Genomic DNA, 21,442 nt, shown 5'->3' with positions numbered 1-21,442 from the left:
CTATAAATCCATTTCAGACAAAGTCAGTTGATTGTTTTCTTTAAATGTGTAAATAAAAATTTGTAAAAGTACTAGTGTGTAAAGGCTTGAAGTTTGCAATGTACATGGGTTTCCCTACACCCCCCTCCCCCTCTTTCAGGGTCCCTAGTTCCATGTTATAGAACAGCAGTTCTAAGGCCTTAGTATTGAAGAGGAGTCAGTTTGTCCCCATCTCTCGTCTGCTCTTCCTTCTACACTACTTTAGCACTTAACATAATTAACTGTAAATGGGTTATTAAACTAAATCCCCTGCCCCAGATTTGGATGTCCCTAGGCAGACATGCCAGTGCAGCAGCCCTAGCCAGGCTCTGGGGGTGGGGGGAAGGTATGGGGCCGCTCCAAGTCCCCTGTGTGCCTGAGAGAGTGCCACTGTCCCATTGGTGGGTCGGGATAGTGGCTGGCAGGGGCTGCAGCTCCATCCAGACCCCTACACTCTCCATGCATATCACACTCCTGTAAACACACCCCTTAGGCAGCGCATCCAAGTCCCATACCGACCTTCGCATACACCCTCTACTGCACTTCCCCCATATGCAAACCATACGCCCGCCCCAGAAAAGATACATACAACTCATACATATTTTACGCACATCCCATGCAAGCCCATAAACACATCCCTGCGTGCTTCCCCATGCGTGCACCCCATACGGTCCCCATACACACAGAGTGTACAATCCCCATAGGCACCTTATACAGTTGCCACATCCCTAGACAGCTCTCTGTGTACATCTCATACAGCACCCATATGCACCCCTGCGCACTCCACTCCCCGCGGGCGGGCAGGCGCTCCGCAGGTGCGGGGCTGGGCTGGGCTGGGCTGGGCTGGGCTGCCCGGCCCCTCCCCGCCGCCGCTCACTGTGCAGGGCCCGGGGCTCCCCCCGGCCCCGCGGCCGCTGCCTAATAAGGCTCCGCGGCGGCCGGCAGCCCGCGCTGGCGGCGCAGGGCAGGAGTTAAGGCAGCCGCACCGGCCGCAGTGAGTATCGCCGCCGGGCACCGCTTCCCCCGCGGGCTGCCCGCTTCCCCCTCCCGCAGCGCTCGGGGCAGCGGCGGCCGGCCCGGCCGAGCGGCAGGTGGGCTGCGGCCGGAGGCGCCGGGCCGGGGCTGGGGGGGGCGCGGTGGCTGCGGCGGCGCTGCCCGGACCCGCCCGGACCCGCCGGGCCGTCCCTGCCGGCTGCGCCCCGGGACGCGGAGGGAAGCCCGAGGGGCGGGCACCGGCGCGGGGTACCGGGGCATCCTCCGGAGGGGGCGGTAGAGTAGGCGGGGAAGGAGGAGGGAAACCTGCCGCTCCGGAGGGACGAGGTGGCCGCGCTGCAGCCGGCCAGCCCAGCGGCGCGGGCTGCGGGCACATGCCGGGCTTGGAGCATCGGAGCTGCCGGTTCCCTGCGGGTGGCTCGACCCAGCTCCCATCCCGCCCCATGCGGGAGCGGCAGGCGGGCTCCTGCCGGGAGAGGTGCTCACCTACGGCTCCCCTCCCAGAGCGTCTTAACCCGGGAGCAAGCGAGCCTGGTAGTAAGTACTTGTCATCTTTTATGTGTGAGTTGTTATGGTTTTATTGTTCCCTGCTGGCAGGTAGCAAAGGATAGTTAAGAACAAGCATTCATAGCCTAGACTGTAACGATCATCGCTTTGGCTCTCCCTTGGGCTTCTGAGCCTTTCAAACTCAAGGGTGTATATGTGGAGGTGCACGTAGAGATAAGTGTTCCTTTGCTGTGCATCTGCATCTTTCACACTTTTTGGACAGAATGTATGTGGTGGTGTTTTGGGGCTTTTTTAAAACTTCTGCTGTTCTCAAAGTAATTTGTGCTGTGTTGCGCAGCACATTTAGGGTATCAGAGAAGGATAAATCCTGGTGGCACCACTTATACTGCACGAGGATGGGGGAAGGAGATGAATGCTTAAAATCATTAACTTGGGGGGGAGGAGGTGAAATAGCTCCTCTGTGTGCTGCCCTCACGCTATAGGGCAATATGCTTTTTGGGATTCTCTGCCATTTAATCCTCTTTCCTGTATGTGGGCATCTGGACTCTGGCCTGGCACTGCTCCCTGCACTCAACTGGAAGGGAGTGGCATGGCACACTACCAGGGGCTGGAGACCAGGGACGAAAGGATAGAATTCTTCCCTTCACTTACAGTGTAAAGATACCTTTTAGCCCCCTTCCTGTCTTCTGCATAGTAAATCCATAGGAATGCTTCTACCAGAGCCAGGAAGCAGAAAAAATGTTTTGAAGTCTGGATTATGCTCCCTACAAAGGGAATAGCTGAGAAGATAAATGCAAATACCTGGTTCCACGCACCCTCCTTCTGAGGGTTTCCAAGCATTGACCCTCCAAGCATGGAAGGTCAGCATGGAGTTGCTAAGACTCTCCAAAATGATGCCACCTCTCAGTGAAAGTGCTGGAAATCCCATTGCTGTCAGTGAAGCTGTAAGGGAAAGAGTAATTCTTCTCACATTTTAAATCCCAAACAGAACAACTTCCTCCCTCCCCCTACTTCCTGCACACATTTTTTTTTTTTTTAGTTCTTTAGTTTGTTTGGTTTTTTTTCTCATTGTCCTTATAATGACTTGCTTATTATTTGCCAAATATGGTAAATGTCTTCCTGTGCAACTTTATATTTGCTGAGGTGTTCCTGCAACTAGGCTCTAAGAGCACAATTTAGGAGCCTTCTGTTTTTAAATCAGAATTAAATTTACTAATAACTCTTTGATGGCATGAATAGTGAATTTTCATCTGGCACATATCCACAGTATTTTCTGTTTCCTCAAACTACACTTTTCTTCTGTAGCTAGTCACTATGTGCACTGCAGCTTGTAACATAGTGCTCACTGTAACACGTTTCCATAATACACCTGTGTTACACTCATCCTTAACATTTTTCATTCTGACGCTACAAGACAAGTGTTTTAACTCCAGCAATAACTGGGATAATCTTGTTAGTCACAGTAAGAGAATGCTTGCCACCAGAGGACCAGCACTAGGATAGGCAGCAAATATATTGTTAGTATCTCACCTTTTGAGAGAGACATGAGCAGAAAAAAACCCCACCTGGTTTAATATACATCACAGCTAGGATTTTATATAAATGTGGGAGGCTCACGCTAGTTAATATCACTGACCCAATTTTTATTGGTCTTAATAGGGAAATCTTAAAAGGTCTGCTGCAAAGAAAGTTAGAAATCTGATACTTTGCTGTTGCAAGCATCTCTCCATAGCTTTAGTTCCCTTACTACATGATGCAAGGAAGGATGAAGGAAATAAATCGGTGAACTTCTGTTGTTTTGCTCGTATAATGCTGAAAGGGAATTTATAAAGTCTGAAGCAATGATTACGTATTGTCATTGGCTTAAGTTAAATTTAAGACACATGATTTTTCACCAGGTTTTGGTCTGTTTTGTGTTGTCCCTGACTCCTCCTTTAAGATTATTAGGACTTCCTCTGGGCGATGATCCTATTTTTACAGTCAATCAAAATCCATACCAATATCCTTATGCAGGCCAAATACACTGTATTAGAAAGACTATAAACCAACAGCTACAAATGACTTTCAGAGTCCTCCTAAAACAAAATGCAGATGTAAATAGAGTTCAGAATGGCTCCAAATGCTGCGCCTTAAAGTTATAGATGTCCAAATCCAGAAAGTGTGCTCAGAAGCTCTGTTTGAAAGCCATGTAGGGAGGCGGCTAAAGTTTTTGGTTAGACGCTGGAGAGCTAGAAGCCACAGTCTGTGGTTGTTGGACTCTTCTAGGTAGTTTGTTTTGGGCCTGAGCATGGCCTGGAAGGCATCCTGGACAGTTTCATCCTGCTTTTGCAAAAAGACTCTGCTCCTCTCCTTCATAAACTTGTCAAGTTCATAGTGAAAGCAGTTTTTTGCTTTTCCTGTGTTTAGAGCTGTACTCAATAGCTTTTCCAAACTTTACTCCACAGATACGAGTTAGGAGGTAAGAAAGGTAATTTTTTTCCTTCCCCTTTGCTGATTAATACCATCTTCTCTCTTTGATGTTAAATTACTCATTTTAAACCTCCCATTGGAAGGTAGAATGTCCTTTCTCTCGCTGCTCTAGAAACATGTTGCTACACTTGTTGTAGTAGACTTTTTAAGACTTTTTCTGAACTGAATGATGACAGTGGCATCCACTGTTCCAGGTGGGATCTTAGCAAGCCTTGTACAGCTGCCTTCATCTCCTTCACTGACAGAAATGCTCCTGTAATGTACATTAGGATTACATATGCTGTTTGGATTTCAGCACTGCATGCAGAGAAGTTACAATTAATCTGTAGTACTGAAAAGAATTAATTAGTGAAGCCAGATGGAAACAGGTAGGATGGACTCTGGCCTTTTTTTTTTTTTAATTAATTTATTTATTTATCACAGCTTTGCATGTTGTCTATGTTGTCTGTGATTACAGGATGGAATTTGCTAAAATCTCAGTCTTTCCTGGGCAATTGTAAAGGGTCTGTTGAATGTGCTACAGCAAGGTCTGTCTCTAATAATGTCTTCATTAAGCATCTCTACAAACAGAGGAGTTTTTTAATTGCTAGACTAACAGGTCATTTAGCTCTGTGAACAAGCTACTGAATGCTAACTTATGAATGGAAATTTAAAAGATCATTTGCAACCTGCTACATGAAAGAAATACCAAAATGAAAGTATGTTTGTACCTCTGTTGTTGCTGTTGCTATTAAACCTGATATAGAATTTCAGTTTAATTTTCCTGGGAATCTTGACTGATTTCATAAAGGTTTTTTTGCCTCTGAAGTTTCAGCAGCTGCTCCCTATAAAAGCTAGAAATAACTGGTTCTCCTTTAGTAGGAATGAAAGGAGAATTGAGTTCTATAGAAATGAGGAGATTAGAGCTCTGTGAGGGATATACCCATTTAATGCTGCTGGAAACCAAACCCGCTCGAATAATCTTAACTCTCACTTCTGGTGAGCAGAAATTCTAGGGGAAAAAAAATTCCCTTAGTGACTTATTAACAAAGGCTTTTCAGGTTTACTGGAATTTATCATGTGAGCCTAATCTACCTTTTGTTCATCCAGTTGGCAGGCTTTAAGATTTAAAAGGGTCTGCAGAAACTCCTCCTCCATGCTTCTTATTTAATTAAAGAGGCTTGATGCATTATTTACCTTTGAGTCTTCCATTTATGTGGGAACAATGAGTTGGGGTTAACATATCGTAACATATTTGTGAATACTGCGTTATAAACAGAGACAGGGAAAAGAAACAAAAACTCTGGCTGTATCTTCAAATTTACACTAACCTATATGGTTTCACTCAGAATGTCTGGAAGTCAAGCCATTCCTATGTAAATGCTAAAGTATAAATACAGGTGTGTAACTCCACAACAAATTTCCCTGCCCCTGTAGGTGATCAAAGAGCCTGGATGCGAGGCAGTCTTCACTTGCTTCTACACGGGAGCTCTCCAGAGTCATCAGATGTGCAGATCAGCCCTTGCACATACCAATATTTCATGTTTTGCTTTGGTAGTTAGGCAAAGACAGACTGGTAGTTGTAGTCTTCTCATTGGCTCCCCCAGTTTCTTCTCCTCCCCCACTCCATTCACTGCTGTAGCTGTGAGCATCAAGTTGCAGATAAAACAACTTCTGAGAGAGGAATAGGATGCAGCTCTTGCCAAATGCAATTAAGTGCTTAGGCTTACAAAGTGCTTTACAAAGTGTGCTCTTGCTGAATCCCTTTCCTCTTCTGCTTGCTGGCACAAAGTACTTTCTTGGCACTTACCTTTGTTGTAACAAGTCTGAGCATTGCTAAACCTTACTACAGTGTGTCAGCTCTCTAAATAAGTCTAGCAAACTGTGGTGTCTTGTGTTTTGAGGACAGTCTTGCTGGTGATTCTTCAGTAAGTCAGCTTGACCTCGTCACCTCTGCTATAATTGGATTAAATTCACTCATTTGCCAAAACCATGGCCAGCTGATGGCATACTAATTATTCAGACTGAAGTCCTGTTTTGTATGCACAGGATTTCTGGTGCCAAAGGCATTTTTAGGGCTTGTGATAAAGCTGATGTGCCACAGGATGCAGAATTGTCTCCAAGGGGTGCTTTCAGTTATTTTCTTCATCAAGGAAGGATTAGAACAGACCATAAATTCTGTTTGAAAGTGGAAGATATAACCTGTGGGAGAAGGAAGAGAGGGTTTAGTTGCAAGTCATGTGCATCATTTGCAGTTTCTTTTGAAACGTGATAAATTGCAGTGAGTCCACAGGTGGTCTGAAGCTGCAGACCTCCTGGCTGAGGAGAGTGAGTGATGGTGTGTGCTGTTTTACACGCCCACCGCAGTTTATTTCTAATTGTTGCACAGCAGGTTAAGACCACTGCCCTGAGTTGTCTTCTTACTGCTGCTTCTGTTATTCGTCAGCTGTCTTGTGATCTGGGGTATCTGCAGAGTGACAGAATGATATCTGAACAGAAAGATGTGCCAAAAATGATACTGCAACTATGTAGAGGATAATCTGACAGCCAAGCCTGTAGTTTTATCCCAAGACTTTTTATATACTGTCTAAACCAGTGTAATCCAGCTTTCAGTGGGAAATGCTGTTAAGTAGCAAAAATCACAATCCTGATTGTTAACTTTGGCAAAATATTAAGGATGAGTGGGTAATGGGGAGACCAAGGGCTGAGTTACAAATACCCTTACAAAGAGGAGCAGGATTTGAGTAGCTTGAGAGACACGGTGGTACTTGGTCTGGCACAGACGCTCTCTTAGATGTTCCAAATAATGAAAAGATCCCTGTTTTGCGAGTTGGCTGTTCTTATCTGCCTGGAACTATTGCAAGTTTCTCATTTGCTTCTGGGCCTGTAAGAGTTGTGTTTTGCAAGCAGCAGGAATGAAAGGAACTACAGCTACCAGTTCTTAGTTCTGATCAGGACATTGTTGTATTTGATTTCAAGGTGATACTGCTTTCTTAAGTGCTATAAACTTGATGAATGCACATGGTGCAAAACAATAGATAAACAAGGTGAGACAAGGATGTGACATTTTGTGTATCTACTGACAGTCACAATTACTGTGTTAACATGCAGTGCAAATAACCAGGATGCCTGCTTTAATGCCCCATTACAAAATATCCATAGTTGTATAATATTTTCTGCAGTATTAACTCTTACAAAGTTGCTTGTCTCTTAACAGAATAAATATATAATGCCATTGATTCCTTATAACGGCACAAACAGTTTGCTAAATACTGAAGGAAAGTTTTTTTTATTCATATCTTTTATGTCATGTAATTGGAATCAGTGTCATCTAAAAAAATTACTAACCGTCTCTGAACAAGATTCAGATGAATCCTGAACAAGGATTAACAGTCTGTTTAGGTAAAGAAAAAGTGTGAGAGCATGTTCTGTAAGAAGCACTCTAAGTCTAGGTCAGGGAACTATTGTCTATATGATCTTGCACTGTTTATATTAAAAGGGAAGTTACAAAACCAAAGCAACAAGCAAGCTGAGTTTAAAACACACAGGAAAGAGAAATTTGTCAAAAATGGCCACCTTTACTAAGGTTATTTACCTTAGATCTTTTATAATAATGTTTCCTTTACTTTGGTGGAAGGAGGTGAAGAAGGTATTAAGTCAATACTTGTGTCTGAAAGTGTTACTACCTCCTCACACCACTAGTACAAGTCCAGCCTAGTTTTGGAGGTCAGAAACCTTTTCTGTTTTATGCACTGTAAGTTTACTCCAGTGCTGTTGTGGGTTAGATTGGTGGGACCTGCCTGTGCACATGTTGCCACTGTTTAAATGCTGACGTTCTGGCTGTGATGGCCTCAGGGGGTGTATCCTGTGAGACCGTGGCAGAGGGAGCCCTGGCTTTGAAATGTAACAGCTGGTGTATGGGTGTCTCGCCCCCAGCATCAGCAGTGCAGTTCCTCTGACCTCAACGGAGCTGCAGCATTCATGGTTTTCAGTAATGTGGGAGCGAAACTGGGCCTATATTCTTTTAACTGGTCTATTTAGCAGCTCTCTTCCATATGCAGTCTCCATGCCAGTGACAGGAGCTTCCTGAAACTGACAGGAGACACAAAAGACCCTCTCCTCTAAATCACTGGACCTTAAGAATATTGAAAGGATGTTACAACGAGCCTTATAATACGCCATTGTTAGGCTCTCTCTGAAGATGCCTGCAGTGGTATCATACCTCTAAGCTTTCCAGAGGGGGTGTGATGACCCCACATGGAAGAAAATAGAAGAGTAATGGTTTGGGTGGCTGTGAGGAATTTTATGGTACTACTTCCCCTGTCTGTAACTTGAAACCAGCTGGAGGTATTTAGTGCTGACTAAACTCCTATCAGTAAGAGGCAAGCAAATATCTGAGCGTGTATCGTGCAGGTTTTTTAGGAAGAGATCCTGGCTTGCGTGTCTATGAATATTTGGGTGCATCTTTCTCACTGACAGGGGAGTGGTGAAACAAGGCTTGTTTCATTTTCTTAATTTCCCTGTCTTCCTACTCATTTTGCTGTTCCTCTGCAGTACAGCAGTTTTTCCTGTTGCTGTGAAAACACCCATGCTTGTGAGTGAACACATTTGAATGGAGGAGGCTGCTAGTTTTTGAAGCCTGAACTTCAGCATTCCCAGGGGAGCTGCCGAGTTAGCATTCTGTGCTCCCTTCAGCCCTGCTCGGGGATGTGCCTTAACAGCCTGTAGTATTCTGTCTTGCAGAAGAGTCTGTGGCAAGCTACCTCTGTGCTGCTGCCAAGACCAGTTTGCGTCAGAGAATTAATTTTTTTGTTATTATTTCCTTGGCAATCAATACAAACCTCTGATCGCTGATTCAGATAGTGAGGAACAAGACCACCACAAACAACTACGAAGTCGCTTGCATAAATACTTATTCAGCCCTTTCCCTCACAGTCCCCGCTTGCTGCACGCTCGCTGTGGGTTACAGAGCGCGGTGGCGCTGAGCCAGGCCGTCCCTCGGGTGTGCCGCTGCCCCCTTTGCCAGGGAGGACCCCACAGTGTGTGTCCCCCTCAGCAGCTGCCATTTTGTTTCCCTAACACCTTGTGTCCAAACACTTTTCTGGTGGATGGCTTTGGCATGATGGTCAGGCTCTGGCGTGTGGTGGCATTTCCACTGGGCTCCCCTGGGTGCCAGAGCTGGCGGGAACCATCCGGGACCGGCTCGGGGCGGCTGGCGGCCTCCTGACAGGCTGCCCACCTCACTCCTGCCAGTCAGTGTGAGAGATGTGAATAAAGGTGCGGCTGAGGGATGGCAGCGAGTATCCCTGAGGGGATGCCCTCAGGTGAGGAGGCAGGAGCTGTGCCGTGCCCTGCAGAGTGGCTGGCCTGAGCGGCTGCCAGGCAGGCTCAAAAGCACTTACTCCATTTTGCCTCAGCCCTGACCTGTGGGACCAAAGCTTTATTGCAACCGATGAGGAATTTTACTCAAGTTACATGAGCAAGTCAACCTGAACATAGGTACTGGGGCTACTTACTGATTGATTAAGCACATCTCATGCAAAGTAAAGGTCGGTGTGGCTGTTTAAAAGGCTGTTTTATATGGGTTTTCTTCAAAAGCATCTAAACTTAGTCAGCAGAAGTATTACTCCTTCATTTTACCTGAAATTATGCCATTATTTGGTTAATGTCAGATGACTAAAACTATTTTGTTCTCAAACTATCCATTTAGCTCTTACAACTTCCAGTTTTGTGTCAGATATTACTTCTACAGGGTATTTCCAAGCTATAGCTGTGGGCGGTGAGACAGGGAGGCCAGACTGCTGGTACTGGTTGGCCTGAACAGAAGCAGGGGCTCAACTCCTGACTGGACTATGGTGACATCCAGAAAATGAAGTTGCAAAAGTTAATGACTTGCATGGCATCTCAACACCAAGGACAGAAAGTCAGAGAGATTCAAATTGTTTTCCAGGTAAAACAGTGAGGACATTACTCCTTTCTTCACATGCATGATCTTGACCTTAGACTTAATGTACCATCCTCTAACTGCAAACTCTTCACCACTTTGAGACTGTAAAAGTAAACATGAACGTGTCAATATGTTTTAGTACTTGGCATTATATTGTTTTGAGTTTTTTTATTATATTGTGCTTTGCTCATCAATGTATGAGCAGTGTGCAGGATCCTGTGTGAATGGCAAGTACTCATGTTACGTTAACAATGTATGGTTATTGATGTAGTGTAGGTGTAGGGAACTACATTAACATAGCCTACTTCTCACCAAATGAAGGGAAATACTCATGGTGTTTCATGTCTGTTCATGCCTGTTATGCATTCTGTGGTTAACGGAATTCACTATCTAGCTTTCCAGTGCTAGTTCCTTTCTAGCTGGTTTTATTACAAGCATAAGGTTTTGAGACATAATATGTCAAGAGCGGGTATAAGAGTTAAGTTTGTCAAGCCCTGTTAGTTTTTGATCTGTGTAGCATAGAGCTGTTTTTTTTTCCCAAAACCAAAAAAATTCTTTTAAAACTGGCAGTTACAAGATAGTGAACTAAATTGAATCTCAAAACAAAGGATTTACTGTCTTGAAGACAAACTTGCTGTAATTGCACTTCTTGTGAGGTATTTTTTTTCCTTCTGTTCGAGCTTATATTTCACTTGCAAGACAGGAAATACAGCTTTGCTGATTAAATTTTTTTGAGCTATAAATAACTTACTATTTTCAAAGATGGTATTCATTTAAAAAACACTTCTGAAATGAAACTTTTGTCATTAATTAAAAAATAAATTAAAATCTTGGTTTACCTGGGTAGGTAAAATAATTTCTTATGGGTGTCTGTACTGTGTCTATAGATGTAAAAGGTGCTTTCAGGAGGAAGGGCGTTAAAAAAAAAAAAAAAAAAAAAAGCTCTGGCACCTGTAACTGGTCTGCATTGTTTTATTTCCTGTTGTTTGGTGTTCGTATCTGTCCCTGTCCCATTCCCACCCCTGTCATAAGTGGTAATGAATATGTTGCTTTCTATCAGCTTGCTCCTATGCTGGGGTTAGAGAAGAGACAAAATAACAAAATTAATCTGGAAGCTACACAGGAGGAAGAATACCAGCCGTTTGTATATTTCATTTTATTGCGTTGTTTATGGGTAGGTATCATCAGATACTAAGAGACAATGGTCAACATGTTGGCAGATAGCAGATCTCTAAACCAATATTCCTGTATTAAACCATGCTATGAATTCTAGTCCGGTTATCACAGTGGCAGGAGGTAGTTTTCTGAAGCACTGATGAATCTTGGTCATTGTTTATCTTCAGGTAGTGGTGGTGTATGTGCAAATACCAAGCCTACCTAAAAAAAATAATATCTGTAGCATTAAAACTGCTTCAGCATTCCAGTTAGCCCAGCATTATCTGACAAGTTAACAGAAGATTCTTCAACAGCTGTTTTTTGAGATCCACTTATCTCCCTACTTGTGTTAAGAATATTAGAGCATACATGATGTTTAGTCCTTTAAGTGTCCATTTATGGACCTGTTGTCCAGGAGTTTAATTCCTTTTTGAAAGCATGGCATCCTTTGCATTCACAGCCTTGTGTGACAGTAGGTTCCAGAAGCTTGTAACCTGCCAAGTAAACAAGTATTTTCTATTTAAATAGATTTATTGTTAGTTTCATTGAGTTCCACCTTGTTTTAGTGTTGTAGGATTGTATTCCACAGCTCATAATTTTTTTTAATTATTTTTTGTTTGGTTTTTTTTTGTTATACCTGGTCATATCCACCCTCAGCCGTCTCTCCAGGCTGAGTCATCCCAGCCCTTTTAATCTCCCCACGTAAAGTATCTGCTCCATTTCCATTTGGTTGCCCTTTTCTGCACTCGTCTAACATTATTATGTCCTCCTTGGTATGTGGAGAGCAGATAACAATACTCAAGTTGTGGGAGCATTCAGGCTGTGTGAAGTGGCAGAAATGCAGTCTTGCTGTCTTTCTGATCATGCCCTGTATTTTGCTGGCTTCTTTGACTGCTGCTGAACGCTGAACCAATGACTGTATAGGACTGTCAAGGACGGCTCCAGCTGCTGAGTAGGAATGGTTACAGCTGGTACTGCCTTGATGAATTACTTGGAATTTGTCTACACTAAAGCCTACCTGCCAACCTTTTTCACAGTTTTGTCACTGATGAACATACTCCATCAGTTCCAGTGCTGATCTGAGGGACTGAGGTGCTGATTCCTCTCCATTTTAAAAAGTGTCTGTTAAACTCCATCCTTTGCTTTCTTATTCTTTCTAATGTGTTTGCTCTTCCTGTTAGTGTAGTCAGACTTGCCATTGTGGTTCCCATGCACAACCCTTCCTGTGGCTGGAAGTTACACAGGCAGGATCTGCGAGTCCTCCAGTAGAGAGGCTTTCTATAATGCTGGCTTACATGCCTTGGCTAGTGCTTCTTAAAATTCATATTGGAATTTCTTCAGAACTTGTGTGAACATTGTTCTGTCCCGGTGATTTATTTACATCCAACTTCCTTGTTTGGTCGAGAATTTCCTGAATTTACTTCAGATTGGTCTGTCTCCTCTGCAAGATTTCCACAGCCATTGCACTCTTTGTTGCAAATCTCCCTGAAGATTTTGATAGTAAAGGCTGATAGAAAGAATTCATTGAGCTTCTCTGCTACAGCTTTATCATCCTCGTCTTCCCCTTTTACACCTTTGTTGATATATTTAAAGAGCTGTTTACTAGCACCATGATCTTCATTTGGAGACACTTTTTGGATTGTGTTTTAGCCCTCTTAATTTCCTGCTTACATTTGGCTTGCCATGTTTTATGGGCTTCCCTGCCTTTACTTAAGCAATCCATTTTCTAAGAGCTGACCTATGCCCTGCAGTACTCTCCCAACTCTCCCTGAGGCTTATTTCTTTTTGAACTGCTCCTTTTTAGTGTCCTCTTTCTTTCTTGTCACATCCTTATACAGTTTCCTTTCTTAAAATTGAATATCTGGACACTGATTTTGTTTCACCCGTAGCATCAGTGCCATTCTTTGTGTTACAACACAAAGCTATAAAGGCTGCCTGTTAGGTAGCTTATACTTAGGAGTCTCTTTTCTGCTGCAGAACTGTATATGGATCTAGAATAATGCCTGATACTATACTGTCCCTTTTTTCCCATGTGGGCAAATACTGAGTGTTTCTAAATGTCCTCATGTGTTGTTGATATATGGCAGCTATTAATGTTGCAATACTCTGCGGAAGCCATCTATTAAAATTGAAAGGCACAAGCTGTGCATGTAGCTGTGCTAGATGCTAATGGAGCTACATAGCTACATATATTACTTTTTGCTTACACACAGTATAGGCAGTGATGAATAAAACTTTGCACTTATGAAATCCTGGGATAGAATATGTATAAATTCCCACCCCCCACCCCCACACTGAAAACATCCAGGAAGAAGATAGCCTTGCTTTTCCAGTTTTGCAGACATGGAAAAACCTAAAGAGAATACTCTGTGGTTATATGAGTGGTCTCTGTGGACATGTTTACAGGAGCTGAAGTGTGTTTGCATTAATTTCTGTGCAGTTACGGGAAGATTGTTCTTACGTAAAGCACGTGCATGCATTTTAAAAAGAGGTACAATGTTTATTCTTACAGATGCACTTTGAAGGGATGCTTTTGCAGATGCAAGCCAGTATTTAAACAAGATATGTGAACAAGTTACTGTTCATTAATATTGCTTAACTAGTCAAAGCTAATATTAACAAATAACACCTAGATAGCTGAATAAACCTAGTACTGTGCTCTCTTTGCACTCTATCAGTAAGGTCACGTATTTTCCTTTTAGTTAGGAGCATAGGACTGGAGTGTTTGATTGTATGGTGGTTTGTGGTTTTTTTCTGGGCCACATCCAGTCCCCTGCTGTAGTAGTCACCTTGCATTCTGTAAACAGAATCACCTACATTTGCAGAGCTTGTCTGTTTGAGCCTTTACTTAACCTGTGAGTGCTGCACCAATCTTGCTTCAAATCTAGCTATGTGCCTGTGCTTTGTTGTTGAAACTACTATCTGCCTGGACCAGAAAGCTGTTGGAAATGTACAAACTGTCTTAGTGTGATGACTCTGCTGATGAGTTGCAGGAGTTCCTCATCATATGAGGACCTAAATAATGAAGTAGTGTTGTATACTTTTAAGAGTTACTGCAAAGAAAAAGAAAGTGAAATTGTCCAGAGAAATTTCTTCATCAAAGCTGACTAGAATAATATCTGTAGTGAAAACCTGTATCTCATCACTTCGTTGTAATACATGCAAGGGAAATGATGTTAAATGAAACAGTGGTGTGTTATAAAGATCTGGACTGCAAGATGCAGAAGACTTAGTCCTGTATATGATTAATCCATTCTCAAGGGATTTCTTATCAATTGAAACTTCAGTGGTTATCAGGATCTTTTGTGATCATTTGTTTCTGTGGAGGCTTTGTTATGTAGCTGTGGAATTGTTGTCAGTGCTAGGCTTCAGAAGGATTTTGCTTGTTATCTAGATGTCATTTTCGACTTTACAGTAAGACTGGTAGTTTTATGTAGCTGTTCCAGCCAGACTTCATTTGTCTGATTCTGAGGATCAGTAACTTCAATATATTAATTTGTTCTTCTAACTGAAAAATACATTAATGAATGAATTATTTGCAGGATTTCTACTAGAATGTTTTTCAAATGGTATGGTCAAATACAGAGTTCTTATTACTTTCATCACTACATTTCAAAACGCTTTACAAAGAACCATCAGAGGGAAAGAAGTCTGAAAGGACCTTTCTAAGGCCTGAAAAAAGGCAAGCAAGGTGAATCTTCTGATTCCATTTCTGAATGCAAGGTTGTCTTATTCTAACTAAAATCATTTTCAGAGTTTGCTGGATAAAAATTGTGAGTGAATATACTTGAATTACTCATAACATAGCCTTAGTCTATGTATAGTTTAATGTACTGGGTGTCGGGGTAGGGGGGAGGAATAGAAATGGGAAAGTCACTTATAAATGTCAGTGTACCCACAAGAATGATTAGGTATTATCAAATCTTGAAGTTCATACCTTTAAACTGCATGCTTCATATGCAGACTTTCTGGAGCTCACTGGAGAATTATTCTTGGGTGTATTTTTTAACCCAATTCTCTGTGAGTCTCTAATGCAACTACAGAGCAAAAATATTACATTAATATTAGTTCTGTTGGCTCAGCTGGATTACTTACCTCAAAAATATCTAATTAATTTAGTGGCAAGCCAAAATACTAATTTTTTCCACAATGAGAGACCCAACATAAAAGGTTTTAAAAGGTTAAGTCTGACTTCTTGTTATTCATAGCTATTACACCTTGTTTGCAGACTAAGAAGAGTTTTAGATGCTTATAAATTGGACATGAAGCCATTACTAGCTACTGTTGGAAGTTTGTAGCATGACAAATGAATAAGACTAAAAAAATCACCCTTTAAACTTATTGCATGGACTCCCTGAACCTTGCCCTTTCCAGGTGACAGTTGATCACTCTTTTCCATCTTCAAATGAGAGAATGTGAACATGTTTTATAGGGAAACTGCTCTGCAGTTTCCAGGCTTACAGGAGACAAAGAGTTCTGGAAACAAACAAACAAAAAAAACCCCAAACAAAACACCAAACCACCCCCACCCCCCCAAAAAAAACCAAACCAAAACAAAAAACCAAACCAAAAAACCCTCCCCCCAACTCACTAGAAAACCTAAAAGTTTTGAACTGTTTGACAAATATTGAATTTCAATTTACAAAAACAATACCTGAGTTTAAGTTTAGTGTCAGGACTAGGTGCTGCTGTTTTAAACAGTTCTGTTTAACTTAAATTCAGCACACAAGCAGAGTGCTCGCTTTTGTATTATAGTGTTACGTAGTGCAACAATTAACTTCCCAGTTGTGTTATGCTAGCTGCTTTTCAAACACTGAGGAAGACCTTGTCACTGCCTCCAAAGAGTTTACTCTAAGATAATGAACAGCTGCTTACTTCCAGTGCAGTGATTTATTTATTTTTACTTTTTTGAATGGAGAACTATACTGAAATGATAGAACTGAATAGTTGGGATTTGTTTGTTTCTTTAATTTGGGGGGATTTCCTGGGCTTTTGCTTTTACTCCCTGCTTTTCAGAAGTCTGTGCCTTTTGATCTTATACTCAATACGCTGTGTTATTAAAACAACTTCTAGAAAGCCACCTGCTTTTTCGTTTAAGAAAGAAAGATAGGAGACCAAAATTGCATGCAATGCTTTATTTATATTTTTTTTCTCATTTGATACCTTCTCTCATGCTTTAGAAGAAAGGCACCCTCAAATTTAGACTTCTGTAGCTTCAGTTTCCAGCCCTTAGTTTCCATGTCTTTCTCTGAGAACTTTAGCATCTGGTATTTCTACTCTCTCATAACAAACGTTGTAACCATCTTAAACTGAACTTTGTACATTTTTTGGCTACAATTGCAATATATTTTTGTATATATTTATATATTTAATATAAATATATACATATATTTCCCCCAATCTTCAAATCACTGTCATGCCCCACTTAATTATCTCCAGACTTCTTTCAGTGCCTTTTTAAGGGTTTATATGGATAACTCAACTGTCAAGGCAGAAGTCTGTGACTCTTCCTGGCTCATGTGTGAGGGGACTTGCGTTTCCTTCAGTGAGGTGGTAAATGTTTTCCATTGTGTGTGTGTGTCAAACTGAGAGGCCTTGCTTGCACTTAGAAGTTTTCTGAAATAGTAAATTTAAACCCAAACACTAGAGGAAAAAAATGGTATTGCTGTATGTTTTTTAAAGGAAAAAGGAATAAACCAAAGGAGACTAAGAACTAACTGGGCCCTGGGGACTGATCTTGACTGTGCCTTGTTACCACAGCTTTATCCTTTCCAGTTCTTAAAGATGCTGTCAGTTATTGAACTCCGATGACCTGATTAATGCATTGGAGGGATGCCTATAGATTGTGGTATTTATATTGTTTCAAGATGGTTTCCTGGCAGGCAGATTGGCAGCAAGATGTCATCTTTGTGGTGATGAGGGGGGAATAGCACAGCTTTTTTCTTTTTTTCTTTTTTTGTTCTTTTTTTTTTTTTTAAATGGAGTTTGTCTCGGCAAATAAATACCAGTCATTGGGTCACTTGCTCTGAAAAACAGTAGCCTTGTGGTAAGCTGAATTCCACAGATTTATTGGAGTCTATAGAGTAATACAGTAAAGGGTATGATGTCTATATTGTTTGCAGAGACTTAAAAGCACTGTAATACCTGCTCTTCCTTCAGTCAGCAGGGAACTGTCTTTTGAAGCTGCATGTATCCTGTGCATGTGGAATTCATGGGATAATCCCAGACATGTTTCTTGGGGAAAATACTGGATTTCACAGGATTTATTCAGAGACTTGATTTCAGTCAATGCAGCAGGCAGCAGCTGTTAGAAATTCTTGAGACACCACTATTAAGGAACTGTCTTCCTGTGTGGTTTTTTGTTTCACCCATGTAGCACTGATAGTATCAATATAGATGTGAAGGGGTTAAAATGAATTGCTGACAGAATCCAGTGGGTCAGAATAAATGACTGAACTGTCCCTTCTAACCTTCCTCCCTGTCTGTCCCTTTGTGACAACAGTCTAGTGTTCTATCTGTTCTTCTGTGCCACCAAGAAATAGCTCTTTTTTTTTTTGACACACTTTTGTTTGCACAATGGCCACATGGACAGCTGCTTCCATTTAACCCATAAGACTGAAATGGTTTGTGAGTGGTTTCTTATTTTATTGTTAAAGCAACGATTAACCTCTAATCTCCTTTTCATTACAAGGGGATTTCTTCCATATATCAATATATAAATTCAGACTTGTTGGGCAGAAGAATCAACTGGGAGACTGGGAGTGTCACAATGTAGTTCTTCCTTTGGATCTGAGTTCTTTTGCTCCTAGAAAAGTGTTTCATTTCTCTCAGGGGAAGGGGGCCAGATGCAGTGGGAAATCCCTATCCTAATAAACTGAAAATTAGCTTACTTTCTGGGTAGCATTTGCAAACTGTTGTTTCACCATCACTAACTCATTTTATAACTAGTTCAACTGTGTCTAGAGGAGCTGTTCTCTGGGCAAACAGTAGCGTACATACATTTTGTGAGTCATAATTTATAAGGAATAAAATGGAAAATTCCCTGGACTTTTTTTCCGGCCTTCATTGCATTACTGTTTCACATCACATCCACATAAATGCATGATTCTACCTATGGACATGCTAGGGCAAAATTTTTCCTTTCTTATCTGTTGATCTCTTAATGTCAGAAGAGATCAAGATGGAGTGAGATGATGTGTTTTGCTGACCTCAGGACCTCACATGCCCCCGGTGGCTTGTGCAGAATGTGCTTTATTAGAAGGTGGGTACTGTAGCTCTGAACTGTTATTACACGTGGTTTAACATACAACCTAGGGAGACCATTGTACTGTTGGGCTTCCAGCACTAGAAGAGAGGGAGATAATAAACTGCTATAGGGGTAAAAGCCTTAGCCAGAATTTCAAACTTTAATAACAGTTTCTGTTGTGAGGAAGCTCTGAAATTACAGTGGTTCTGAGCCAAGCCATGCTATAAATCTGAGATGTTAGAGACAACTTGCTAGTAACGCTCTCTGAGATTTCTTACAGAAAATGTGGTTCTTATTGCAATATGTCTTCTCATTCCAAGAGAACTGGCAGTTGGTTTTACTGCTGCTTGCACCAGCAAGGCTGTAACTCTTTTCCTCTTAATAATCAACTTAGTTTTCTTCTAGGCCATGAAGACACTGGCTTCCATTTAGACCCAGGTTTAATGGTGAGTTTAAACTTGCTACAGCTTCTAGATTAGTAATGTGTGGTGTAGCAATGAGAGGCTCATGGTTTTGGCAAAGCTCCACTTACCTACTTTGCTTAAAGTCAGTTTGTGACTTGGGATTCATCAGCTTCACTCCTGAGTCCTACCTGCTTCTATCTATATCCAGGCCAGTAAAAATGCTATAGGAATTTGAAGTGATGCATACAAGACAACAGGAGAAAGCCAACTCCTTCTGCCATAGTTCTAAATCAACTAAATCACTAATGTGTGATTTGTCTTGTGTATCTAGCCACGTGTTCCCATGCAGTAATTAATGGCAACTGTCTGCTGAGCAGTCTCAAGTGGAAGGATCACTAAAGCTTTCTGTGAGAAAGCTTTTGAGGAAAACCAGTGTTCCAAATTCATTTCACCACTTCAGTTGTCTTCTGAGGACCCACAGCAGCATGAAGAATACAGAAGCAACCAAAGTCTTTCTCTAGTTTGGATTACAAAATTGAATTAATGTGGAGAGAAAATACATATCTATTTCATTGGCTAGTATAATCCATAGGAGAAGAAATTGCTCTAAAATGGGTTCATTGCTATAGACGTTTGAGAGGGGCAGGGAGCATTTTGGTTTAGTCTGTCTAAACCAAGGAAATCTGAAATAGAGATTTATGTTCCTAGCTTAATTCTTAAAGTTGTGGGCAGGGAGGGAGAAAGGGAAGTATATTCAGTGGTATGAGGCTAAAGGCAAATTGCCCAGATTTGCCCTCAGAAATGTAAGCACAACTTTCAGTGATTTCAGAAGGAACTGTACAACATAATGAAAGCATAACGCGGTGTACAGAAGTATCCAACTGCAGTGTTAGCCTTGCAAGGAATGAGACCCAGTGGTCTAGGGGGGCTTGTCCAGCCTCATTTACAATAGCTGTGCAATATAACCTCTTTCATATTCTGAACTTTAAGTGGAATTAAGTTTCTTTCTTATGGGAAGCTGTTTCTCTGCCGTGATGGAAGCATTCTTCTGATTTCTAACCTAAACGTATTCACGTTCATTTTCCACTCATGACTTTTATGTGTTTCGTTATCCTGGCCCCTGTTACTCAGAATTATTTCAGTATTTTTCTGTTTGATTTTCTCTGCTTTCTCTCTTTTAACAGTATGCTATCAAGAGTGGGGCTAAAACTCAGCAGAGGGATGTTTACAGTGAGAAATAAAATGAACCAGCAAGGTATGTACTCATGGAAGCTAACCCAATTAGGTTGCAAAACTGCAGTTGTGGGTGTAGAACTGTTCCTTTACAAAGGCACAGCTGACCTTTTGCTGTGTTCCTTTGCCATCTGTGCAAGAGGTTAGAGGCACTGATGACCTTATGCACAGGGTCCCTGAAAATGCCCTGATCTTACCCAGTAAAAGGTGAGCTGTGGCAAGAAAATGAGTACGGTACTTCCTAGTTCCTCATTTTAAATCCTAACTTTTATGTTCCTGAAAATCAGCAGCGTGTTTAGTCTTTCAGTAGCAAGAGATGATGCAGAGTAATAGCTGCTATAGATGACTTAAGAGGAGTGATTAGTTTGAGAATGTAAGGGGTAACACAAAGTAACACTTTATTTTGTGCCAAGTCTGGTAGTTCCTACAAATAAATAAATAAAAAGATTAAAAATTTCCCTTTTAATACACAAGGATGAAGCTGGAATGTGTATTACTTGGTGTCTGCCTTTTTGCTTTTTGTAGGTAGCGTTTTTCAGAAATATATGTTTTGTTGAACATCAGTGGAATTTAGCATGAAGTATCTGAGAAGCTCTCTGAAAACTGTGTTCTCTACTAACTATGTTGCTATTGTCATGACTCTCCAGGGTGGCAATGACGTGCTTGGGAGCAGGGAGCTTACCTGCTTTGCTGTGGTTCCTCTGGGTATAGGCTAAGGTAGAATAGCAAATTCCTGATCTGTGTGGAAGTAGGAAACAAGGCTGCTGTTCCATGGTTAGGTGTACAGAAAAAATGTGAATTTGATTACCTTTTTGGATTGAAGGACTTGAACAAACAGGTTTGTTTAGGTATGCAGGTCTCCTCCTTGGTCATATCTCAAACTTGTTCCTCAGTAAACCTAAACAAGCTGTGCAAGCAGCAGGGAAAATATCACTTAAAATCTGTTACTACAGTGTGTTGTCTTTTACATCTCATAAAAGCTATTAGGTGGTAAACAGTAAAGAAAATATAAATTTGCTGTAGCAAGAACATGAAAGAAACTGATTTGCTATGAGGTTCCTGTGAGTCCTCATTTCCATTTGAAATAGTAACTGAACCCCAGTGAGTATTGCTTGTGAATTGTGCTGCTCCTGCCTCCATCAGACAGCTTGCTCAATGAAAGCCTAAAAATAATGCAGTTAATTATATAAAGGGGGAATGTTTGAGTCATATGCTTTCTTCCAATTTCACCTTTTTTTAAAGCATCAGCATATGTACAGTTGCTTCGTCCCAGTGGAAGTCATAAGGAGGTTTTGATTAGTTCTTCATTGTGAAGCTCATTTGGACAGTTAGTCACAATTGCCTTTGTATTTATACCAGTCCACCCTGGGAACTGAGAGCCACAGCACATCTTAGGCTACTGTGTTGCCTTATCTTTTGCTTCCTCGGCCAACCCAGAGTATCAAAGGTAGCAAGTGAATAAAATGATTCTATTTTATTACTCCCATCCTT

The 21,442-nt window shown here is 41.6% G+C and overlaps 1 protein-coding gene across 1 annotated transcript in view; it reads left to right on the top strand.

Annotated features, from left to right (window-relative positions):
• The first annotated feature begins 1,375 nt into the window (after positions 1–1,375).
• MYLK (myosin light chain kinase) overlaps positions 1,376–21,442 on the top strand; it is a 216,420-nt gene continuing 196,353 nt past the window's right edge. The window contains exon 1 of the mRNA XM_056348444.1: positions 1,376–1,548. Coding sequence (XP_056204419.1) covers positions 1,386–1,548 — 163 coding nt within the window. The 5' untranslated portion in view covers positions 1,376–1,385. The remainder of the gene's footprint in view (positions 1,549–21,442) is intronic.

Source organism: Falco biarmicus, chromosome 8 (genome assembly GCF_023638135.1).
Source record: "Falco biarmicus isolate bFalBia1 chromosome 8, bFalBia1.pri, whole genome shotgun sequence".
Lineage (NCBI taxonomy): Eukaryota > Metazoa > Chordata > Aves > Falconiformes > Falconidae > Falco > Falco biarmicus.
The sequence above is the reverse complement of the archived record's forward strand: the minus strand, read 5'-3'. Positions and strand labels throughout refer to the sequence as shown.